Source organism: Ruditapes philippinarum, unplaced genomic scaffold (genome assembly GCF_026571515.1).
Source record: "Ruditapes philippinarum isolate M1 unplaced genomic scaffold, ASM2657151v2 ctg13_1_1_1_1, whole genome shotgun sequence".
NCBI classification, from domain to species: Eukaryota; Metazoa; Mollusca; class Bivalvia; order Venerida; family Veneridae; genus Ruditapes; species Ruditapes philippinarum.
The window spans coordinates 34,480-55,312 of record NW_026856696.1 but is presented as its reverse complement, the minus strand read 5'-3'; the positions used below and the strand labels follow the sequence as shown (position 1 = coordinate 55,312).

Below are 20,833 nucleotides of genomic sequence, written 5' to 3'. Positions count from 1 at the left end.
ACATACAATCAATTATATACACTGTGGAAATGATTAACAAAAATATCAAATCTGATAAAGTTCTTCTCCAAGTTGATTTTACGTTTACAACAAAAAGATCAGTTTATTGTAAACACGTGTATGGCACAATAATATGATACAAGAAAGTTTTAAAATAACTGATTTTAAGATCAATTAAACTGTTTGTAATAATATATTTCTTTACAAATTAATTATAATTAATATAAAAATGATAAAAGGGAATTTACTATAACGTTAACTTAAAGAAAAGTATAAAGAATAGGTTAGGCTGGTTTTTGAGATTTCGAGTTTGCTGAGTTCGAAATATATATGTTTCAAACCTGCTACTTAGTTTGATACATTTATAAAACGCAAAATTATGGTCTCACTTGATTTTGCTTTTGTTCCAAACAAGAAAGGGATGTTATTTTCAAAATTGTATCAAACGGATTTTGTCCGATGTCACCATATCTTGACATTTATAGAAATAGTGATCTATTGTCTCAATTTTATTACAATGTCAATGGAGCAATAAAACGATATATTTTAGCAAAAGAGTCCGGAGTCGTGTATGACATACTTGTTATTTCCTGTCTACGTAATATACAAGCAGGTTGCCTTTAAAACTGCCCTGATTCGGCAAAGACTTAAAGTGGACCAATGGGTCAGTATGTATTTCATTTAATTTGATAGGTGATTTGTTCCATTCTTTTAATGTAGACGGAAAACACGATTCGGCTGGTGCAATTTATTTGTTTGTGAAATCAAAAAACGAGAACGGTGACCACACTTTTTTTCGCTTAAAATGTTTCTGTTTTCATATTCTAACAACATGCCAAGTTAAAAGAAATTCTATTGAGCAGTTTTAATTTTGCCTATATGTCTATATGAAAACTCTCGAAAACATGAGATAAAGCTCTGAAATAGAAACAAGTTTTGGAAGTAAATGTTATTTTACAACATACATCCAAATCATGTTTATATTTTAACATTGTATATTATTGTTATTTACCCTGATATTTTTTTCAACCACTTATACTCGTACCTTCAACCCGCCCCTCTCCACCACATCTGTCGCTAATGCTCCTGCCACTTTTACTAATTATTATTCTAGACTAGTCAGTTTTGTTTCCGTTAAGTACGGAAGAGCATTAGTTCCAGGTGTATGTTTTTTTTATTAACTCGAAATTTCGAGTTAGTAAGTCGAAATTTCGAGTTACTATCTCGAAAGTCGAAATTTCGAGTTAGTAACTCGAAATTTCGAGTTAATAAAAACATACACCTGGCACTAATGCTCTTCGTAAAAAGCTATTTAACTGGTCACATAAAATATATTGTGGTAGTTAACAGTTGTATATTTTTTAATTAAAGATAATGCGCTTGACCTATTTTCGTTTCTTTTCATGAATAAATTTTCAATATGTAGGCTTTTGATATAGGAGTTTTTTCCTAAACGATTTAAAATCTATTTTGGATTTCGTGTAAAAGTTTTTTTTTTGAGGGGTCTTTTAAAAAATTTTTTCTTTTTATCAATAAAAACTTGTCCCAAAATTGATGTATTCATTTTGATTTAGAAAATTTAAATCGAAATTTAAATTGTATCTCCTTTTCTAAAAATTTTATCATATTTTTTGGCTTTACATGCAAATTGTTTATTAATAATTTCTTGTCAGAGACTCAAATGGTTACATAACAATATTGATTCAATGCATTCGCTGATCGTTCGTGAATCATCATCTTACTAGAATAAACAGAGCGTGACTATATTTTGCGTACGAAGGATTTAACGCAGCCAAGGTAAATACAGGTAATATATTTATATCTTTCATAATTAAAATGCTAAATTGCTTTATCCTCCTTGGGAAGTTTCACCTTTTTTAAAATCAAAGCCATAAACCTGGACAGTTAATCCATACCTATCAATATTAAGGTATAATTATGTGACCTACAACTATGTTTTCATTTACTAAAATTAGATATTTAGGTTAATGTTATACCCTACTTTTTTGAACGTCAAACATATTTAAACGTGTATTTGTTTACTACATATGCATTTCACCTATAGATATATATTTGTGAACGGCATATACATGTCAAAAGAACAGCCATGTATTAATAATATACGAGAAATAAATCTACTGTAGGATAAATCTTATTCGTGTTGTGTCATCTTAAAAAGGTAAACATGCATTTAGCATGACTATTTCGTTTTAATATTGTATTGTTAATCGTATCTGTTACCTAATTTCAGGATTGATTAATTGATTGATCTTGACTGCAGATTCAAAATTTACAGGTTATAAGTGTTCCTATTTTACAGCTATTTTTTGATTTACGGCTTTTGAAATATATTACCTTAAAACATTATAATTCCAGCTGTTGCTGACAGATATTCTAATAGACCCCTTTCAAAATTACTAAAAATAGAACGCTGCATATCATTACTGACCACAGGTTATCTCTGGAGGCAGAAAGCTGTCTGCTAATAGCCTAAATTCATGGAAAAGAGTCTACACATGCTCAAAAATGACCATTTCTTTGGGTTTTACTCTTAATATTTTATGTCTGTAAATTTAGTCTTTTACTTTGATAAACTATCCTTTTCTGCAGACAAAACACTTCTGATCCATTATTATTGGACAATAAAAAATCTTGGCTAGTAAGCTACAGATACTGGCATTCAATGGACCCATTGATAAGTTATTTTCCGAATTAAACTGTATTTATAAAATTCTCTGAGAGTAAGTTATAAAAAGGCCATTTAAATATTTAACTGACCCTAAACACTCTTCTCTCTGAATATATGAAAAATCTTTTTAATACATGTACCAGATAAACAAATATGTATCTTTATATAAATCATTTGATTGAAACTGTATACTATATGTACATTTTGATAGAAACTCAAAAGGAATCCTGAATGTGTCAAATTATGTTGCCTCTTTAAATAAAGTCATCATCATCATCATTATTATAATTATGTACTAGTGTTTGGACATGTGCAGCCAGTTCTATAATGAGAAACTTACAAGTGTTGGCAAGCAAGAGACAGTGTACAAAGAACATACCTTACAATGCTTAACTAATTAAGAAAAAATATGATCAAATCAATGCAACCTAAATTTTCATTGATTTATTTTAAATCATCTTTAATTTATTTTTAACCTCAGGCATAAACTCAGTTTCAAAACTATAATTAAAAACTACCAATATTAAATTAAAAATACCAGAATACAGAAAAAATGAAAACAACAGACTGGCTTAAATGCATAATTATATTTGTGTAACATCTATCTAAATTATACAGGAAATGCATAATCTAGTCATTTGAAATAGTTCGATTTCTGCAGAAAAGCCTGTTAAAAAATAAAGGCTAAACTTCAATTTTTGCTTACTGTGTGAAATGAAGAAATTATTAGGCCCATCAGTTACTTAATAATCATTTATGTTATGAAGCATTAAAAAAATCATGAAGCAAAACAATTGGTCACATTATAAAACGTAAAATGAATACAAAGAATTATTTGTGTCGTTGCCACGGCTTTAATTTTCTTGTTCCAATCTTTTTATAGCTTTTGTCCATGCATCCCTTCTCCACAATAAGTATTTAGGAATCTAAGTTATGACATTGTGTTTTCTGTGTTTTGCCTATTCGAGCATCCATAAATTTGAATAAGAATGCCTTTATGAAATAAGTATGTTTTGTTTTGTTAAAAACGTTTTTAAAGTAGTAGCATAATATTTTGTTCCGCAACATTTTATTCTGTTTATGCACAGTTTTCATGTGTTTTCAATAAAAGAAATATTCTATGTTAAGAGCCGACCGTGAGATGTAAATATCATAATGTTACCATTTTCGAATTTTATGAAAATTATTTCATTAGAATATTTCATTTTTGATATTTCATTAGTTTTTTAATCTTTAACTATTTTATTCACCATTAAGTAATATCCTTATTTTTTACATTAAACAAACCTTAAATATACCAACAAACAAAAACATCAAACATCAAATAATTCACAAATGTCTGAAACATGTTAGATATATTTTGCTAATAAAAATTGCTTATTTTAACAATTAAAGTATGATTATTGTTAAATAACTTCTCTTTAAACTTGTTCTGGAGGCTTATCAGTAAACAGCTTTCTGCCTCCACTAAATAAAACATGAGTGACCTGAAATTGACCTTACATTCTGCAAGGCGTCTATTCTAGCAATTTGGGGAAAGCATCTTTATTGTACATAATGGCATGAAGACCTTGCTAATGTTATATTCACCTCATACAATAATAGACGATATTAACAAAATTAAAGTCTACATACGTAACATTGTTTTGTAGTGAAATTAGCATATTTATTCATGTTTTAATTTTTCGCCACCTGTTTTTATTTCTATAACATTAAAGATTATACTATATAATTATTAAGGTTTAATTGCAGAAACAATAAAATTGAATACCATTGAAGTGCGAGAAGTTTGAACGTTTGATACTACATGATATATGATGTACTATTATAAACAGTTTTGTTTCGTTTCTTAAGGTAATTGAATGAATATGGACACTGATTTAGACAGGGTTACTTCAGCATACTCCACTGAGATAACTGACACAAGTGATGATCAAAATATGCAAATGAATTCAGACAATGTGGAAAGAGGTACGGAAATATAGGTTATTTCTAAAACATATTATATTAACATTTGATATAATTTTTGTAGTAAATGTTCGATAACTATAGAATATTCAGATAGCTAACTTTACCAACAATTATAGTTGGAATATTGTCAGACTTACAAGAACTTATACACATCTTCCTACTTTTTTCACTATTAAGAATAACTTTCAAATTTATCCAGACCAAACAAACGAATAAATCTTTTATTATCAATAGCAGTTTAATATGTCTTGAAACATTTTCACACACTCCTCTCAAGTGTTTATATTAGGTGACATAGCATTAAAACATTTGTTTCAAATAATTTTCATTGATTGTTGGTTTACTTCAGTTGTTCCACAAACTCTTTTTTTCTTCACATTTTTGACGTCAATTGCAGATGTTTTAGCGATTACAAGAGGAAAGAGGTTGCAAGTGATGTGCAATTGTTCAATTTTGATGGTACTGGTTTCGATATTCGCGATTGTTGTAGGAGTACTTGCAATTCTGAATTCCGATGACATTCTATACATACTAGGAGGAGGTGTTATTGCCGGCGGAATGGTATACATTTGAATTACAATTGTTGACATTTGTATAATTATCATTTGAAATTAAACAAGTTTCATGTTCAGGCTTCATAGTGTTTTTTTTCAAGTTGCATTTGAACTATATAAGATAGTTAAATAAATATAACTTAAACATTATAATTTTGTTTGTAAAACATTAAAACAGCTAATTCAAGCACGAAATATTTTACTAAATGAAATTGCGATGAAATTATAGATGTATGTTTTACAGTCACTATTATTGACAATCTGTCCATTTTGTATGTGGATAGAAGGGAGGAAAACAAAAACTGGGACCAAGATGAGTGGACTGTTTAAATGTAATGTAAGTTATATTTGAGTATGTTGACTTTTTCTGTATCAACGACCCGTCCGCTACAGATGAATTATTATAATGGGGTACTTATGACTTTATATCATAAATGTAGCTGAGAAGATTCTCTTGAGTATTGATTTTAATTCATATAAATTAAGACTTTCCAGATACAATGTCCCTTTTAGTGTACTTCTTGGACTGGTCATTCCAATTTTAGTATAATATGATCTGACATGGTATCATCATCTTTTAAAACTTTCTACAACAACGTGTTTCATTACCCATCAATTGAAACTTGCTTTGTAACCTTTGCTTTTGGGGTGAATTTGGGATTTTTATAAGAATCAAATGAAACAGCAGATGACAAGAGCTATTTTGTTTGCTAATTTCCTAACATTTGGACCATATTTAAGGCGATCCGGAGTGCAAACTTAAATGTACAGATTACGGAATAACATAAAGTTCACATTAACATTACTTCATTTGGTCTTCCTATTCCAGGACCTTGCTAATGCATGCATGTGTATCTCAAATCTACTCATACATTATTGTTGTTTTAATTGCAGTTAATTTGTTTGATGGTCTGGTTCAGTTTCTGTGTTTGTGGTATATTGATGGCCATGGGAATATCTGGAATATGGGGAACGGTGACATGTTTGCAAGAAAAACAGAATCCTGGAAAATCATCTATAAACTTATGTAAAGAAGAAACTAGTAAAAAACTTACATATTCTGTGTTAACTCTTGTTTTGTCAGCTTTACTTTTGATTCTGACGATTGTGATTATGTGTTTATTTTGTTGTAATACAAAAGCTTTCGGTTATAAGACGGTCCGCCAGAGACGTTATGAGTACTATAGAAACAATGCTAGGGCTGAGATAGAGCGGGAAATGATAGAAGAACGGACTAATGAGAGCAGAGATCAAGCAAGAGAACTAGACGGATATGAAAATAATAGAAATAATAGACATGATGAAAATAGAAGGGAGAGACACGATTATTTTTCTGAAAATGAAAGAGAACGTCCAATACAACCAAGTGCTCCACCACATGAAGACAACGCCAATCATGTAGATATAAGAACTCAAAGGAATAGACGATTACCTCAAAGAAATGAACAAGAAAGAGATCATTTCGTAAGACATTATGAAGATAAAAACAGTCCACGAAGATCTCCCGAAGATCGACATAGTCCACGACGACCCAATGACGGCAGAGAACGTCCGCGTAGACCGGATGATGACAGATATCGTCCACGACGACCTAATGACGGCAGAGAGCGTCCGCGTAGACCGGATGATGAGAGACATCGTCCACGACGACCTAATGACGACAGAGAGCGTCCGCGTAGACCGGATGATGAGAGACATCGTCCACGACGACCTGACGGTGATAGAAGTCGTCCACGTAGACCAGACGAAGGTAGTTATCGAACAACTGAGGAAGAGGAACACCGCTCTGGTAGATCTTACGATAACAGATCTGGAGACGACCATGTACATGCATCACGATTTGTTAACCGAGAAAATGAAAATGATAGCGAATGCACTTTAGAGAATCAGACTGAAGCACCCCCACCCTCGTACGATGAAGTAGTCAACAAATATTTAAAGGCCGATGATGTGTAGACAAATGTTTTATACTTGACATAATAAATATTAATTTAATATTTTCTTTAAGAAAATGCACTTTACTCACGGCTGCTTGAAACATTAAAACTGGTTATAGTTTCTTTACATCTTTCAAAAGCAGGAACTGGATCGCAGGGTAACACCGTCTGATAAGGTAGATAATCATGTGCAGGCAGAAATCGATATCAATAACCTTAAAAAAATAGGCATCAAACTCAAGTATTATGTACTGGTTTGTATATCTATCTATACACGGTTTCATCTGCAACGGATGACCTCTAATCCGGGATCATTCAATAAATCACAACATTAGAAAGTCTGTTGAACATGCGCTTTTAGTGGTGACTTAAATAATGTATTTAGTTACTCTTCCTTGATGATCTCTAGTTTCATACGTTGGACTTTCGTCCTTAGACAGACGTTGACAGATATTATGATTTACTCAGAATTTGATATTGCTCTAATTTGTTATTATTCAGTTAAACTTGTTTAAAAAAGTAGGTATACATCACTAACTTTTATCTTTTGTAGCTCTGTGCCATATATTTATCATTAATTTTCGAAAATGAATGTATCTTTAATTATATTATTATTATTATTATTATTATTATTTGAGGTACATGTTTATTCATTGTAACCAAAATGTTTAGGATATTCAATCTTTTATCATTCGATATATCAAAAAATATCGCAATAAAAAGAGGAGAAAAGCAAATGTTTGTGTTATTTCCTATGTTATGGGAGCGTTACATTTTATCAGTCACATCAAATGTTGAATGAGTTAATTAAATTAAATTAATATACATTTATATAAACCATGATATGAAAAAACACCGACTGAGGTACAATCAATTAACATGTAATAAGGATATTCATTTATATATTTGTGAAGACATTTTTTAAAAGTCATTTCATGCCGAAAGCTCTTTATAATGAAATAATCCCGTGATTCCAGAATAACAAACAATTATAAAGTCATATGCTTCTTTTCATTTTGATATTTATTAAAGAAGAATCTGGTCATGAAAATTGCTTCATAAGAAACGAAGTGCAATTATGCCTGACGAAAGACAAAACAATGAGAGATTTAGGCCAGATTGTCGCCACCTTAATGACAACATATTTGAGAAACTTAATTAACATAACAGTACCTTGCTTTATGATAGTTATGTATTATAACTGTTGTGCTGTATGTGTAACATTAGATGCTCGTCTGTAAAGTTTGTGTACCTGTTTCTTGACAAAATATACACATCTGCGGATGTTTATTAATTCAAACAATTACTAATATATGTACACTGGCGGTAAAAGGGTGCGAGGACAATAGCCTACGACCATGAACATGCTCAATTAAACCTTGCATGAATCATTTTCTATTTTGTCGTTTTGGGCTTTCTTTATGAAATCTGTTTTGTTCTATTGTGATTTATATTATTAGTTGCATTCAGAATAGGAGTGTCCGTGACAAATTAGTCAAGGTCGTTGACATCAAACAACTTGCCCTTCACCGCTGTGAGTTCGAATCCCGACAGGGGCTTTGGATTCGGAATACTGGTTTGATGCTGCAAGACAGCAATTGCCTATTAAAAAACACTATTGAATTCTTTGATATGCGTGCTCAAGTCACCAATAAATTATTTAAATAAAAGGCTATAAGTGATTATTATTGAGGAGCTTGTGTTAAAGGGGCATCCATGGCCAAGTGGTTATGGTTGTTGACTTCAAACCACTTGCTCGTCATCACTGTGGGTTCAAATCCCGGTAGGGACTTTGGATTCTTTCATGAGAAGAAGCTATCCAGCTAGCTTACGGAACGTTGGTGGTTCTACTCAGATGCCCGTTCTTGCCTTAAATAATGCATGGAAGGACACCTGAGGTCTTCCTCCACCAGTGTATATGGAACGTCGACATATGAACTATACTGTGTCGGTGTGGCGTAAAACCCGATCAATCGAACAAGCAAACATTCAAATGCATGATAATGCTGGTGCATTCGTTTGGCGTATAATGCTAATAATAATAATATCATTTTCAGAGAATCAAGTGAAGCAAATGTTTATTTAATGCTACATAATGGCAATCAATACAAATGATACTAAGGATGATATTCAAATCAATTCTTTATTATATTGCTTACAATCACCATACACTAAACAGAATACATGGCAACATAATATATAGAATACAGAGCAGTGAGCATATACAAAAATACATTATAATCATCACAAGGTTAATAAGACACATTAAACATACAATTGAATAGCATTCAAACATTGTACATAATTTCATATATAATTACATATACACAGATCAATACATGTACGAGTATCTTGTTTTAAATGCGTGATACATATAAATTGCCAAACTTTCGACAGTTATTACATTGTTGTTTTCATTGTTTCATTTTCCTGATTTTTACAACAAAACTGTAACAAGACTATAAGGTTGGTACTTCAAAGTTTTGACAGGTAGAAATACTTCATGCAAATATTTGTGTACAAAGGATAAGTAATAACTCATCTTCGACATTTGAGCCGCGTCACGACAAAACCAACGTAATGTGTTTGCGACCAGCATGGATCCAGACCAGCCTGCGCATCCGCGAAGTCTGATCAGGATCCATGCTGTTCGCTTACAAACTCTATTACAAGTAGAGAAACTGATAGCGAACAGCATGGATCCTGATCAGCCTGCGCGGATGCACAGGCTTGTCTGCATCCATGCTGGTCGCAAACGCATTATGTTGGTTTTGTCGTGACGCGGCTCATATAATGTTCAATTATTTATGTATGACTAGAGCTTCAAAACGAAGCTAAACATTTTCTTTTTTAAACATCAATGGTAATTACATATTATTCCGTGATGAGATCAGTATTATAGTTTACATAATGAAATTTTAGTTATTTTGTTTTTCTCAACATGTGCATACCATACTTGTCTAGGCAATGCACTTATATCTTAACAATTCGCCATCGGCAACGTACTGTTTTCCCCATACATACCCAAATACACACACACACACACACACACACACACACACACACACACGCACACACACACGCACACACACACACACACATATACGAGTATATACATATATATAGGTACTGACTTTATGGCCAATTCTATCAAAGTAACATTGCATATTATGGCATAAGCGTAGTTATGAAGCAAACGCAATAAACGTAACCAAAATTTGATGCAACGGTCAGCAGCATTAATGCACATTGGCTATCTCTCTTTGTTACCCAGAATTGCAGCATTACAAACAATTGTGTATACTGTAAAACCCTCTTACAGACATACACCGTTATGGATTTAATACCATTTATATGTTCACCATAAATAAAATAAAAGCAAACTTTAGATTACAAAAATCTTTTAAAAAATGTTTTATTCAGCTTATTTTATGATGAATTTAGGAGCTGTACAAGTACCCTTTTACCGTTAATAGCCATAATTTTCTGACATCATGTATAAAGACAAACGACTCGGGAAATAGGTCTTTACTCCAACTGCTAGTATTTCAATTGAACAATTAGCATTAAACCATATCTCTAGGGTCTTCCATCCGACCACCCCTTCAAACACCAATATTTTCATGTAAACAATATTTACATTTAATTTGAAAATGAAACAGATTGTGCAACCCATAAACAATACCAAGTACATGTACATTGTATTAATCCAATGTCATCTACAAACATAAGCCAACAATGTTTTTTATTGTTTGGGAATGATTAAATCCCTCTAACATTCTATCTAGAAAACAAGAAAGTAAAGTTTACAGGTAAAGCAGGAAAATAAAATTGGACTTAATTCGTTAAGAAATAATAGTAAAACCAGCCTATGTTCTTACTTTGCTTTAAAGATCCTGTATGTTTTGTGATTGATATTGTCACTGTGTGTATACGTATGTAGTTAAAGCTTAATGAGGGTCCATCCGCCCTTTCGGGCACAAAATGCAGCTTGCGCTGTCGAGTACGGACCCCGGACATGTCACCAGTCATGTCCTTAAAGAGTTAATTTTGAAGCACAAAATGGTGATAATTTACCTCCATGCAATTTCCACGGAGTATTAGCCAAAGATATGAATTTTGAGCCGAAAAGTAGGTCACTGTACGGCGGTCAATGAGAACCTAAATGTACAGTAACCTGTGACAATAGGAAAGGTGTTTAGCCCTGAAAAGGGCTGTTGGTGCCAGCTATAGGCCTGCCTTACAAGCCGTCTATCTGTACTAGGGGCTCACGCACCCTAGTACACCATCCTCGTCGTCTCAGCCTACTTTGTAGGGCCACTCCCCTCGGCATTAGTCAGGACATCGGCAGCTGGTCCGCAGAAGTGACGAAGTAGTAGTTCCGTAGTTACTGTGAGTATACCATACTTGCAAACAATATTGTATGTATATAATTATGCAAATAAAACAATTTTCAAACATCGCAGAATATGTAAAATGTGTACTGCAAATATTTCTGTACATTATATTTAATCAATATATTACATGCATTCATTTCTTATTGGAAAATTTGACTTAGAATTTATAGAAAATGAATTTCTAATTACCTCCCTTTATTTACATGAAATGTTAAATTGGGTAATATCTTTATAAATAATGCTTATTGGAACTTACAATATTGACAAATCTTAATTTGAGCATCATATTTATGAAATAAAACCATGAAGAAATTGTGTTACAGGATCTTTAAATTTAGCATGAATTGAGGCAACAGCAGTATACACATTACCTATAGTTTCATCATTTAACAAAATACTTCGGTCATGTTTCGATTTGTTTCCTATATTGTGAATGTTGAAAACTTATGCAACACCATACAGTTTTGTATTGATAATGCTCTGAACAATGCAAAATGGAAAGTGCAGTTTCAAAAATAAAACATATGATATAAGAGGTGTGGAATTGCAATTGTTATCTATCTCATTGTTTAAGATTTCGATATTATAAGTAAAAGATTCAATATAAAAAGTACAATTATCGTTACTTAAGGTATAAAATGGTGAATTTTTACAATATTTGTATTATTTTCCCTAATCAAAATCAGTACACAATGATAAATGGTTGATGAGAACTAACTTTTAATGATAATATTTCAAAGTTTGACACAAATTTCAAAACCGATTTTGTAGCTAAAAATAAAGAGGATAAGTAACTAATTAACCTTTACTGACCTGTGTTTTAGATATACTTATCACTTATTTCAAAATATTTACTCTTTTTGTTACGTTTGTTCACTCTACTGAACTATAAAGCTCCGTATCGGAACAAACGAGAACAGAAAGAATCTATACCAAAATGTGCACAAAAAATTATATGCATAGATATCAATTAAAAGTCACAAAAGTTTTTGTTGTAAATGCATGTTTAAATGTAGTAATTGCATGTTAAAATGTAATACTTATTCAAGGTAGGCTTATCAAAAATATCAATGTCAAATCATAGTTTCAAATATTTAACTATAAAGCTTATATACACTTTAAGCATGCAGTTTCTCGTTTTTTTACTCTACTAAACGTATCCGTATAAAAGAGAACAGAAAAGATAGAATAGTAAAACTTGTACATTAATAACTAAATCAAAAGTCACATACTAGTAATACACAGAATAAATCTCTTCCTTAGAAACTATACAGTAACTTACATAAGCTTATACAATTTTAAAACAATCTCACTGCAAATCATGTTGCTTGCTATACAGAGGATAAACCAAACGTATCACAAGGGTGATGCTTTAAACTCGATTGCGAAACAAGTTCGTTCTTGCAACTTCCGAGTCCGCTCCCTGGAACCGACCGGTACTGGTATCATATGAAGAAACATGGTCGTGGCTCGATTAGGACTCGAGCCCATGATCCCTGGGTTGAGAGGCAGACGCCTTAACCACTAGGTCACCGCTCCCCTTAAATGTTGCTGTTGTTACAGGTGATAAGTAGGAGCGTCCGTGGCCGAGTGGTTAAGGTCGTTGACTTCAAACCACTTGCCCCTCACCGCTGTGGGTTCGAATCCTGACAGGGATTTTGGAATTTTTCATGTGAGGAAGCTATCAAGCTAGCTTACGGAACGTCGGTGGTTCTACTCAGGTGCCCGTTCGTGCCTGAAATACTGCACGGAGGGGCACCTGAGGTCTTCCTCCACCAGTAAAGCTGGAACGTCGCGATATGACCTGTACTGTGTCGATGTGACGTAAAACCAAAAAAAAAAAACAGGTGATAAGATGGGGTTTGTTGATTAAGAAGAAGGGTGCAGTTGCTGTGGTAGGAAGTATAGTTATTGCAGTTCTATTGCAGCTACATTATATTTCTTCAGTGAGGAACAATTCTTGGCAGTTGTACAAGCAGGTTAAAAAGTTGTTCTAGGAAGTTGTGTTGCTGTTCTTACATGTGACGCGTTTTCAAGAGGTGACCAATTTGCTTGAAATGAAATTGTTATCCGAGGTTGTAAAGTAATTAAACGAAAAAGGTAAAGGTGGTATTATGTTAAAAAATGATGTTGTTCCAGAGACTGACACTGTCGCCTCTGACGACGTCTTATATGACAAGACACTGAAGGTTTAGAGGAGGTAAGAATGCTTGCTCTTGTTCAAAGAGATTAACTTGTTGTTGAAGTGGAAAGGTTGTTGTTCTGCTTGGTTCCAAGAGATTTGATTGCTCTATGAAATGACGATGTTCTCTAAGGTGATGAAGCTATTATTTCAAGACGTTCATGGTTCAATTATAGAAATCTGTTGTTCCAGGTGGTAAGGTTATTGTTCAAGGAGATTATGTTTTTGTTCCAACCGTTTATGTTGTTGTTCCATGAAGTCAGATTGCTTTGCCAGTCGTTGATGTTTTTGTTCCAGTTGATGAGGTTGTTTTTCAAGTAGTTGAGGTCGTTGTTCAAGGAGGTGATGTTGGCCCAGGAGTTTATGTTTTTGTGCCACAAGATGATCTTTTCGATCCAGGAGATAATGTTATTGTTCCAAGACATTATGTTCATGATCCAGGAGTTGAGTTTTTTGTTCCACGATGCTGTTGGTGTAGGAGATGTTGTACTCGGGGATGATAAAGTTGATCCAGGAGATGATGTTTTTGTTCCAGAAGGAGACATTGTTATTTCTGATGGTGAGGTTGCTGCTCCAGGAAATGAAGGTTTTGTTTCACTAATTGAGATAATTGTTTCGATAGTTGATGTTGTTGTTCCAAGGGGTGTAGGTGATGATGTTCCAAGATGTGCTGTTTTAGGAGACGGCGATATTGTTGTTTCAGATACTGGAGTTATTGTTCTTGAAGGTGAGTTTGTTGTTCCAGAAGATGACCAAGTTGTCTCTGAAGAGTAGTTATTTGTTCCTGGAGGTGAGATCGATGATTTAGATGTTGAGATTGTTTCAGGGGAAGATGCTGATGTTTCAGACGTCGGAGTTGTTGTATAATAAGGCGATTTTGTTGTTTCAGGAGTTTGTGTTACTGTTTCTGGAGGTGAGATTGTTGTTCCAGCAGATGAAAATGTTTTTTCAAAAGCTGAGGTAATGATTTCTCGACTTGAGCTTGATGTTTCAGATGATGAAGATAGCATCTCTGAAGCTGATGTCATTATTTCTGACGATGTGGTTGATGTTTTAGATGGTGAGGCTGTTGTTTCAGGAGGAGATGTTGATGGTTTAGATGTCGGGGTTGTTATATAATAAGACGATATTGCTGTTTCAGGAATTGGGGTTACTGTTTCTGGAGATGAGATTGTTGTTCCAGCAGATGACGATGCTTGTTGAGAAGCTGAGGTTATTATTCCTGAACTTGAGGTTGATGAAGATAATGGTGTTATTGTTCCTGGAGACGAGGTTGATGTTTTCAGAGTTGTTGGTGTTTTTTCTAAAGCATATGTATTTGTTTCTGGAGGTGAGGTTGATGTTTTTAGTGGTGATGTTGTTCTTCCGGAAGATGACGATGTTTTCCCTGAAGCTGATGTTATCGTTTCTGACGTTGAGGTTGATGTTTTAGATGGTGAGGTTGTTGTTTCAGGTGGAGATGTTGATGTTTGAGAAGGTGAGGTCGTTGAACCAGGACGTGAAGATGTTCTATCAAATGTTGAGATTGTTGTTTGTTTAAGTGATGTTATTGTTTCAGGAGATGCAAGTGATGCTTCAGGATGTGCTGTTGTTGTTTTAGGTGATGACGATGTTGTTTCAGATGCTGAGGTCATTGTCACTGGAGGTGAGGTTGATGTTTTTAGTGGTGATGTTGTTCTTCCGGAAGATGACGATGTTTTCTCTGAAGCTGATGTTATCGTTTCTGACGTTGAGGTTGATGTTTTAGATGGTGAGGTTGTTGTTTCAGGTGGAGATGTTGATGTTTGAGAAGGTGAGGTCGTTGAACCTGGACGTGAAGATGTTCTTTCAAATGTTGAGATTGTTGTTTGTTTAAGTGATGTTATTGTTTCAGGAGATGCAAGTGATGCTTCAGGATGTGCTGTTGTTGTTATAGGTGATGACGATGTTGTTTCAGATGCTGAGGTCATTGTCACTGTAGGTGAGGTTGTTGTTCCAGAAGATGACGAAGTTTTCGTTGAAGAGTGGATTATTGTTCCTGGAGGTGATATCGACGATTCAGATGGTGAGGTTGCTGTTTCAGGGAAAGATGTTGATGTTTTAGACGTCGGGGTTGTTGAATGATAAGGCAATGTTGCTGTTTCAGGAGTTTGTGTTACTGTTTCTGGAGGTGAGATTGTTGTTCCAGCAGATGACGATGTTTTTTCAAAAGTTGAAGTTATTATTCCCGGATTTGAGGTTGATGTTTCAGATGATGAAGATAACATCTCTGAAACTGGTGTTATTGTTCCTGGAGACGAGGTTGATGTTTTTGGAGTTGATGATATTTTCTCTGAAGCTAATGTATTTGTTTCTGGAGGTGAGGCTGATGATTTAGATTGTAAGGCTGTTGGTCCCGACAATGATGTGGGTGTTTTAGATGGTGAGGTTGTTGTTTCAGGAGGAAATGTTGTTCCAGTAGATGATAATGTTTTCTCTGAAGCTGGTGTTATTGTTCCTAATGTTGATGTTCTTAAGATAGTAGGTGAAAATGTTGTCTTTGAAGCGGAGGTTATTATACCAGGACGTGAAGATGTTGGTTTAGAAGTTGAGGTGATTGTTTTTAGTGGCGAGGTTATTGTTCCAAGAGGTGAAGATGTTCTTTCAGGAGTTGATATTGTTATTTGTTTCTGTGATGTTGTTGATGCAGATGATATTCCAGAATGTGATGTTTCAGGAAGTGAAATAGTTGTTTCATCAAAGGACGATGTTGTCTTAGGAAGTGAAGCAATGGTCCAGGAAGAGATGTTGTGGTTCCAAGTAGTGAGGCTATTGTTCCAGGTGGTGATATTGTTGATCCAAGACATGAGTTTGTCGTTCCAGAAAGTGGTATTTATATTACTGATTGGGAGTCTGTTGTTCAAGGAATCGTTGTTCCAGGAGATGATGATGTTGTTCCAGGCGATGATGTAGTTATTCCAGGAGATTATGTTGTTATTCCAGGAGATAACTTTGCAAGATCTGATATTGTTATTGCATATTGTTGAATGTGTAGAGAATGATGCTTCAGAATGTGACGTCACTGTTTTTGGAGGGGATGTTGTTGTTATATCATTAGGTAAGGCCGGAAATGCTGTTGACAATATAGGTTTACAAAATGGTTTCTCGCTCCATTCTCCGATTTCCTGACATATTGCGCTTGTTCTCCCGTTTTCTTCAATGAATCCTTGATTACAAACGAAAGCAACTTTTGCGCCTCTATATCTCCTATTACCGAATACCTTTCCGTTTGCTATTGTAAATGTGTCACATTCTGTAAAAATATGATAAATACTATATATTTTTTTGTTTATAAACCATCAATTGTCCATATCTGAATCGGTTTACAAGGAAATATTTTACAATCTTAATCAATGAGTCTTTTACATCTCCTTATTGTGTTATTGTGTGTATCAAAACTTGTCAATCACTTATCAATTTCATTCGTGTATACTTTTCTGCTAGCTTACAAAAATGTCGCTATTAATTTTCTTTCTTATTCGTGCTGCGATGATGCACGTAGGGGTCAAAAATAAAAAAATAAGCCCATGCAAATGACTGAGATTAACGTGAGTTAAACTTTTCCAATATTTAATACATGTTATATTTATGGTAGCATATTTCAGCCAACAGTTAACCATATAATTATCGCTTTAACTATCTGACTAGCTAGTTAGTTTTTGTGTTAAAACGACTACTAGTAATTAGATTTGTTTCTGTTAGACAGATAACGAATAAGTATCTAACTTCCAAAACACTAAAAAGTGCCCAGATCTGCCAAGACTTACCAATTAAATAATAGATAATTATCTGTTTATCTATAAAACTTTGGTGTTTGTTAACTGAAGTATCAGATAATTATCTGTATCACTAGAAAAAAATCATTTCATAGATAATGCGGAATGTTTCGGACATGTCCCTTGCGTTTCTTATTATTATCTAACACATTAAGTGGTTATCTATATAACTTGTTAAATTTTCAGTTAACAGATAATATATAAAAAAACGCAAGGGATATGTCCGTAATATTCCGCATTATGATGACTATTTTTTATGATATTTTTTGTCAAAGAAGAAAGCAGACGATAAGTTTAATAAGAGAGAATTAGAACTATCACTAAAGGTGATTTATACCCTTACACGCTATCTTAATTTCTTGAAAAATAAGTGGTCTGAGGCAAAATTTTAACTCGACCTTTTCATCTGTGTACCAATAAAAATGACCAATAATTGCCTTGTTAAAAGAGTATAATCATTTAAATAACCAGTACCTTGGTAAAACAAGAAGGATAGACAGATACAGAAAAAGTGAGAAAAATATGTAGGAAAATATAGCCACATTTGAATTAGACCTGTATATGATTATTTATCACTGGGAAACAATTTTTCCATTTTTAGTAACAGTGACCTTAACCCCAGGGGTTCCTTAAGCAATCCCAATCGGGATCTTTAAATGAGTTTGCTATATACCAAGTTATTTTACAGTATTTAATTTCTAACTCTAGTTATCGTCCGGAAACTATTTTTTTTTATTTTAGTAACAGTGACCTTGCCCCAGGGGGTCCGTAAGCAATCACAACTGTGATCTTCAAAAAGCTTGCTGTTAGCAAATTGAAAGCATTATCTCATTGCTAACTCCAGTTATCATCCAAAACAAGTTTTCTATTTTAGTTACTTTCATCTTCATATAAGCTTGCTATGTATCAAGTCTGTTTACAATATCTCATTTCTTACTCTAGTTTTCACTCGGAAACCATTCCAAAAACAATCCAAACATTGGTGTTAATATAAGTTTACTGTATACCATTTTTGATTACAATAACTCATTTCTAACTATTGTCTGGTAATCATTTATCTTCTTTTAGTAATTGTGACCTTGACTTTGACCACAGCGTTCAAAGGCAATCCCAATCGGAGTCTCCATATAAGCTTGCTATATACCAAATTTGATTCCTAACTCTTATTATTGTCTGGAAAACATGTTTCTATTTTAAGTAACAGTGTCCTTGACCTTGACTCCATGGGGATCAAAAGCAATCTCAACTTCGTATTATTTATATGAAAGAAAATATTTGTCTTACAGTTGGAAAAGATTGTTTTTTGAGAACATAGTAATTGTCAACTTGTGGGTATAGCATGTTTAATTAAACAATTTTGTGTTGTAGATGAACTTCAAACGTATTAACCATAACACTCGTTTTACCACACACAAATTGCACCAGCGAGTAAAAACTGTAAAATATTGTAAATACTGAAAAAGTATTGTAAATTTGTGAACTAGCTCTTTCCGTTACATACGCCGGGTAAGAAAAGTACCAGAAAAACTTAATAAATAGGCAATTAAATTTTACCTCCCATTTTCGCTTGTTAAAGAAACAAGAATAGAATTACAGTTGCGTCGATATTTTTTCTTTGTTGTAGGAGAGATTCGTTTGTAAAATGAATTGTGTATTAAAAATAACCAGAAAATACATAACTAGTGTTGTGTAACACTTCCTATCCCTTGAATTTATTTGACTTATTTCAGGAATAAAACTTTGCCAGTCTTTTATAATTGTGAAAGCCGTTTTTATTTGATTGTCGTTACAGTCATATATAAAGATGGGATACATTCCAAAAATCTTTTCAAGGATAAAAACATATTCATAAGTCAATTATTATTATTATTATTATTAACATAACGCCTCACCTTTCTGACATTGTCCTGGTGCATTACAGACATGGCCCGGCTTCCCATTGTCCGCTTCGTCCTAAATAAACAAAGGGTGGTGTCTTTATAAATGAACAAACAAACATACATAATCTAAGTCCGTTCGTTTATATATATCTGTTTGAAGCGTTAGTTATTTTATCTTTTAAAGTCCATGTTCTGTTGGTTCAAATTTTACCTACAAGTGTTATCAAACATTTTATCAATATGATTTTGTTTTTTCTTTACGAAAAGAACTTACACCACAAATCAATATTTTTGACTACCGTAAGTATCGTTTTGTACTCGTAGTATTCAATTAAATTCATTTTCTTTACTTTTTTGTGTCATAAACAAATGCACGGTCATTTATCATAGCTAAGTCAATGTCTATTTAAGCGCATAAGTTGGGATATGAATCGCATTCACCCCTACATGTTTTAGCTCTTGCAAGAGGTTACAAAATATTAGTTGCTACTGATCACAAGGACAGGTACACAAAAACGAGTTCTGTTTTCGAATATAAGTACCTACATCCATATGTTTTATTCCATTCCGATATTTAAAAATCTTTTCTTTACAATATATGTAAGCTAAATATAATGCCTACCTACATGTCGTTTTTTTGTTGTTTTTTTGGCCGGAGACCAAAAACTAAATTATAATTACCTCAAATTGCTTTTATGAAACATATATTGATACAAGTGACGTTCTTGAAAGCATTCATAACATATCACCACTAATTATATTTTATAGATTAATCATTGCTCATTTCAACCATGATTTCCTTTTACCTATGTGTGTTTTTATGGACCATCAAATTTGTCCCTAACCTTTCTGCACGCACTTTTATGTCAATATCGACAAAGTACTCAATACAAAAAAAACAATTGTCCTAACCTCTGTCATTTGCATATCATTTCTTGTAATAAAACTGCAAGATCCACCGACGCCAGCATTTTCGTCGGGTGTTACATCCTCTAGGTGTACTTCACACAGATTCAGCGAATAACTGAAGATCACAGATCGACACGAACTTCGTTTGGAACATTCATCAACACATTCTTTAACAGAAATGCCGACGAATTTCATAGATTGTTGAGACAACTTTGGGCATTGTATCCAGCGGCTTACAATGAAATCTGCCGACAAGTCAGCACAATTCAAAGTTATAAAAATGATAAAAATATAAAGAAAAAAGTGTGACATATTCACGTTTTAAATTTCTAATAAAAAAAAAAAAAAAAAAAAAAAAAAAAAAAAAAAAAAAAAAAAAAAAAATAAAAAAAAAAAAAAAAAAAAAAAAAAAAAAAAAAAAAAAAAAAAAAAAAAAAAAAAAAAAAAAAAAAAAAAAAAAAAAAAAAAAAAAAAAAAAAAAAAAAAAAAAAAAAAAAAAAAAAAAAAAAAAAAAAAAAAA

General features: G+C 33.1%; 2 protein-coding genes across 3 annotated transcripts; one reads left to right on the top strand and one right to left on the bottom strand.

Annotated features, from left to right (window-relative positions):
* Positions 1–1,679: 1,679 nt before the first annotated feature.
* Positions 1,680–7,882, top strand: LOC132747404 (uncharacterized). 2 transcript variants are annotated; one of them, XM_060736775.1, is made up of 5 exons: positions 1,680–1,807; positions 4,544–4,660; positions 5,058–5,221; positions 5,459–5,551; positions 6,109–7,882. In XM_060736775.1, the coding sequence occupies exons 2-5, from the start codon at positions 4,552–4,554 to the stop codon at positions 7,168–7,170; spliced, it is 1,428 nt and encodes a 475-aa protein (XP_060592758.1). In that variant the 5' UTR covers positions 1,680–1,807; positions 4,544–4,551; the 3' UTR covers positions 7,171–7,882. The 2 variants fall into 2 exon arrangements, with proteins under 2 accessions (XP_060592758.1, XP_060592759.1); XM_060736776.1 differs by lacking the exon at positions 1,680–1,807 and adding an exon at positions 1,873–2,179.
* Positions 7,883–13,879: 5,997 nt separating this feature from the next.
* Positions 13,880–20,508, bottom strand: LOC132747395 (mucin-2-like). Its single transcript, XM_060736767.1, has 3 exons — positions 20,317–20,508; positions 19,417–19,477; positions 13,880–17,001 (listed from the first exon to the last, which is right to left on the bottom strand). The coding sequence occupies exons 1-3, from the start codon at positions 20,506–20,508 to the stop codon at positions 13,901–13,903; spliced, it is 3,354 nt and encodes a 1,117-aa protein (XP_060592750.1). The 3' UTR covers positions 13,880–13,900.
* Between the last annotated feature and the right edge of the window lie 325 nt (positions 20,509–20,833).

Coding starts and splice junctions, on each gene's coding strand:
- LOC132747395 (XM_060736767.1), bottom strand. CDS start 20,508: ATGAAATTCGTCGGCATTTCTGTTAAAGAATGTGTTGATGAATGTTCC. Junction 19,478..20,316: donor ATGATATGCAAATGACAGAG/GTTAGGACAATT, acceptor TTGTTTATTTAG/GACGAAGCGGACAATGGGAA. Junction 17,002..19,416: donor ACCAGGACAATGTCAGAAAG/GTGAGGCGTTAT, acceptor ATATTTTTACAG/AATGTGACACATTTACAATA.
- LOC132747404 (XM_060736775.1), top strand. CDS start 4,552: ATGAATATGGACACTGATTTAGACAGGGTTACTTCAGCATACTCCACT. Junction 4,661..5,057: donor TTCAGACAATGTGGAAAGAG/GTACGGAAATAT, acceptor CGTCAATTGCAG/ATGTTTTAGCGATTACAAGA. Junction 5,222..5,458: donor GTGTTATTGCCGGCGGAATG/GTATACATTTGA, acceptor TATGTTTTACAG/TCACTATTATTGACAATCTG.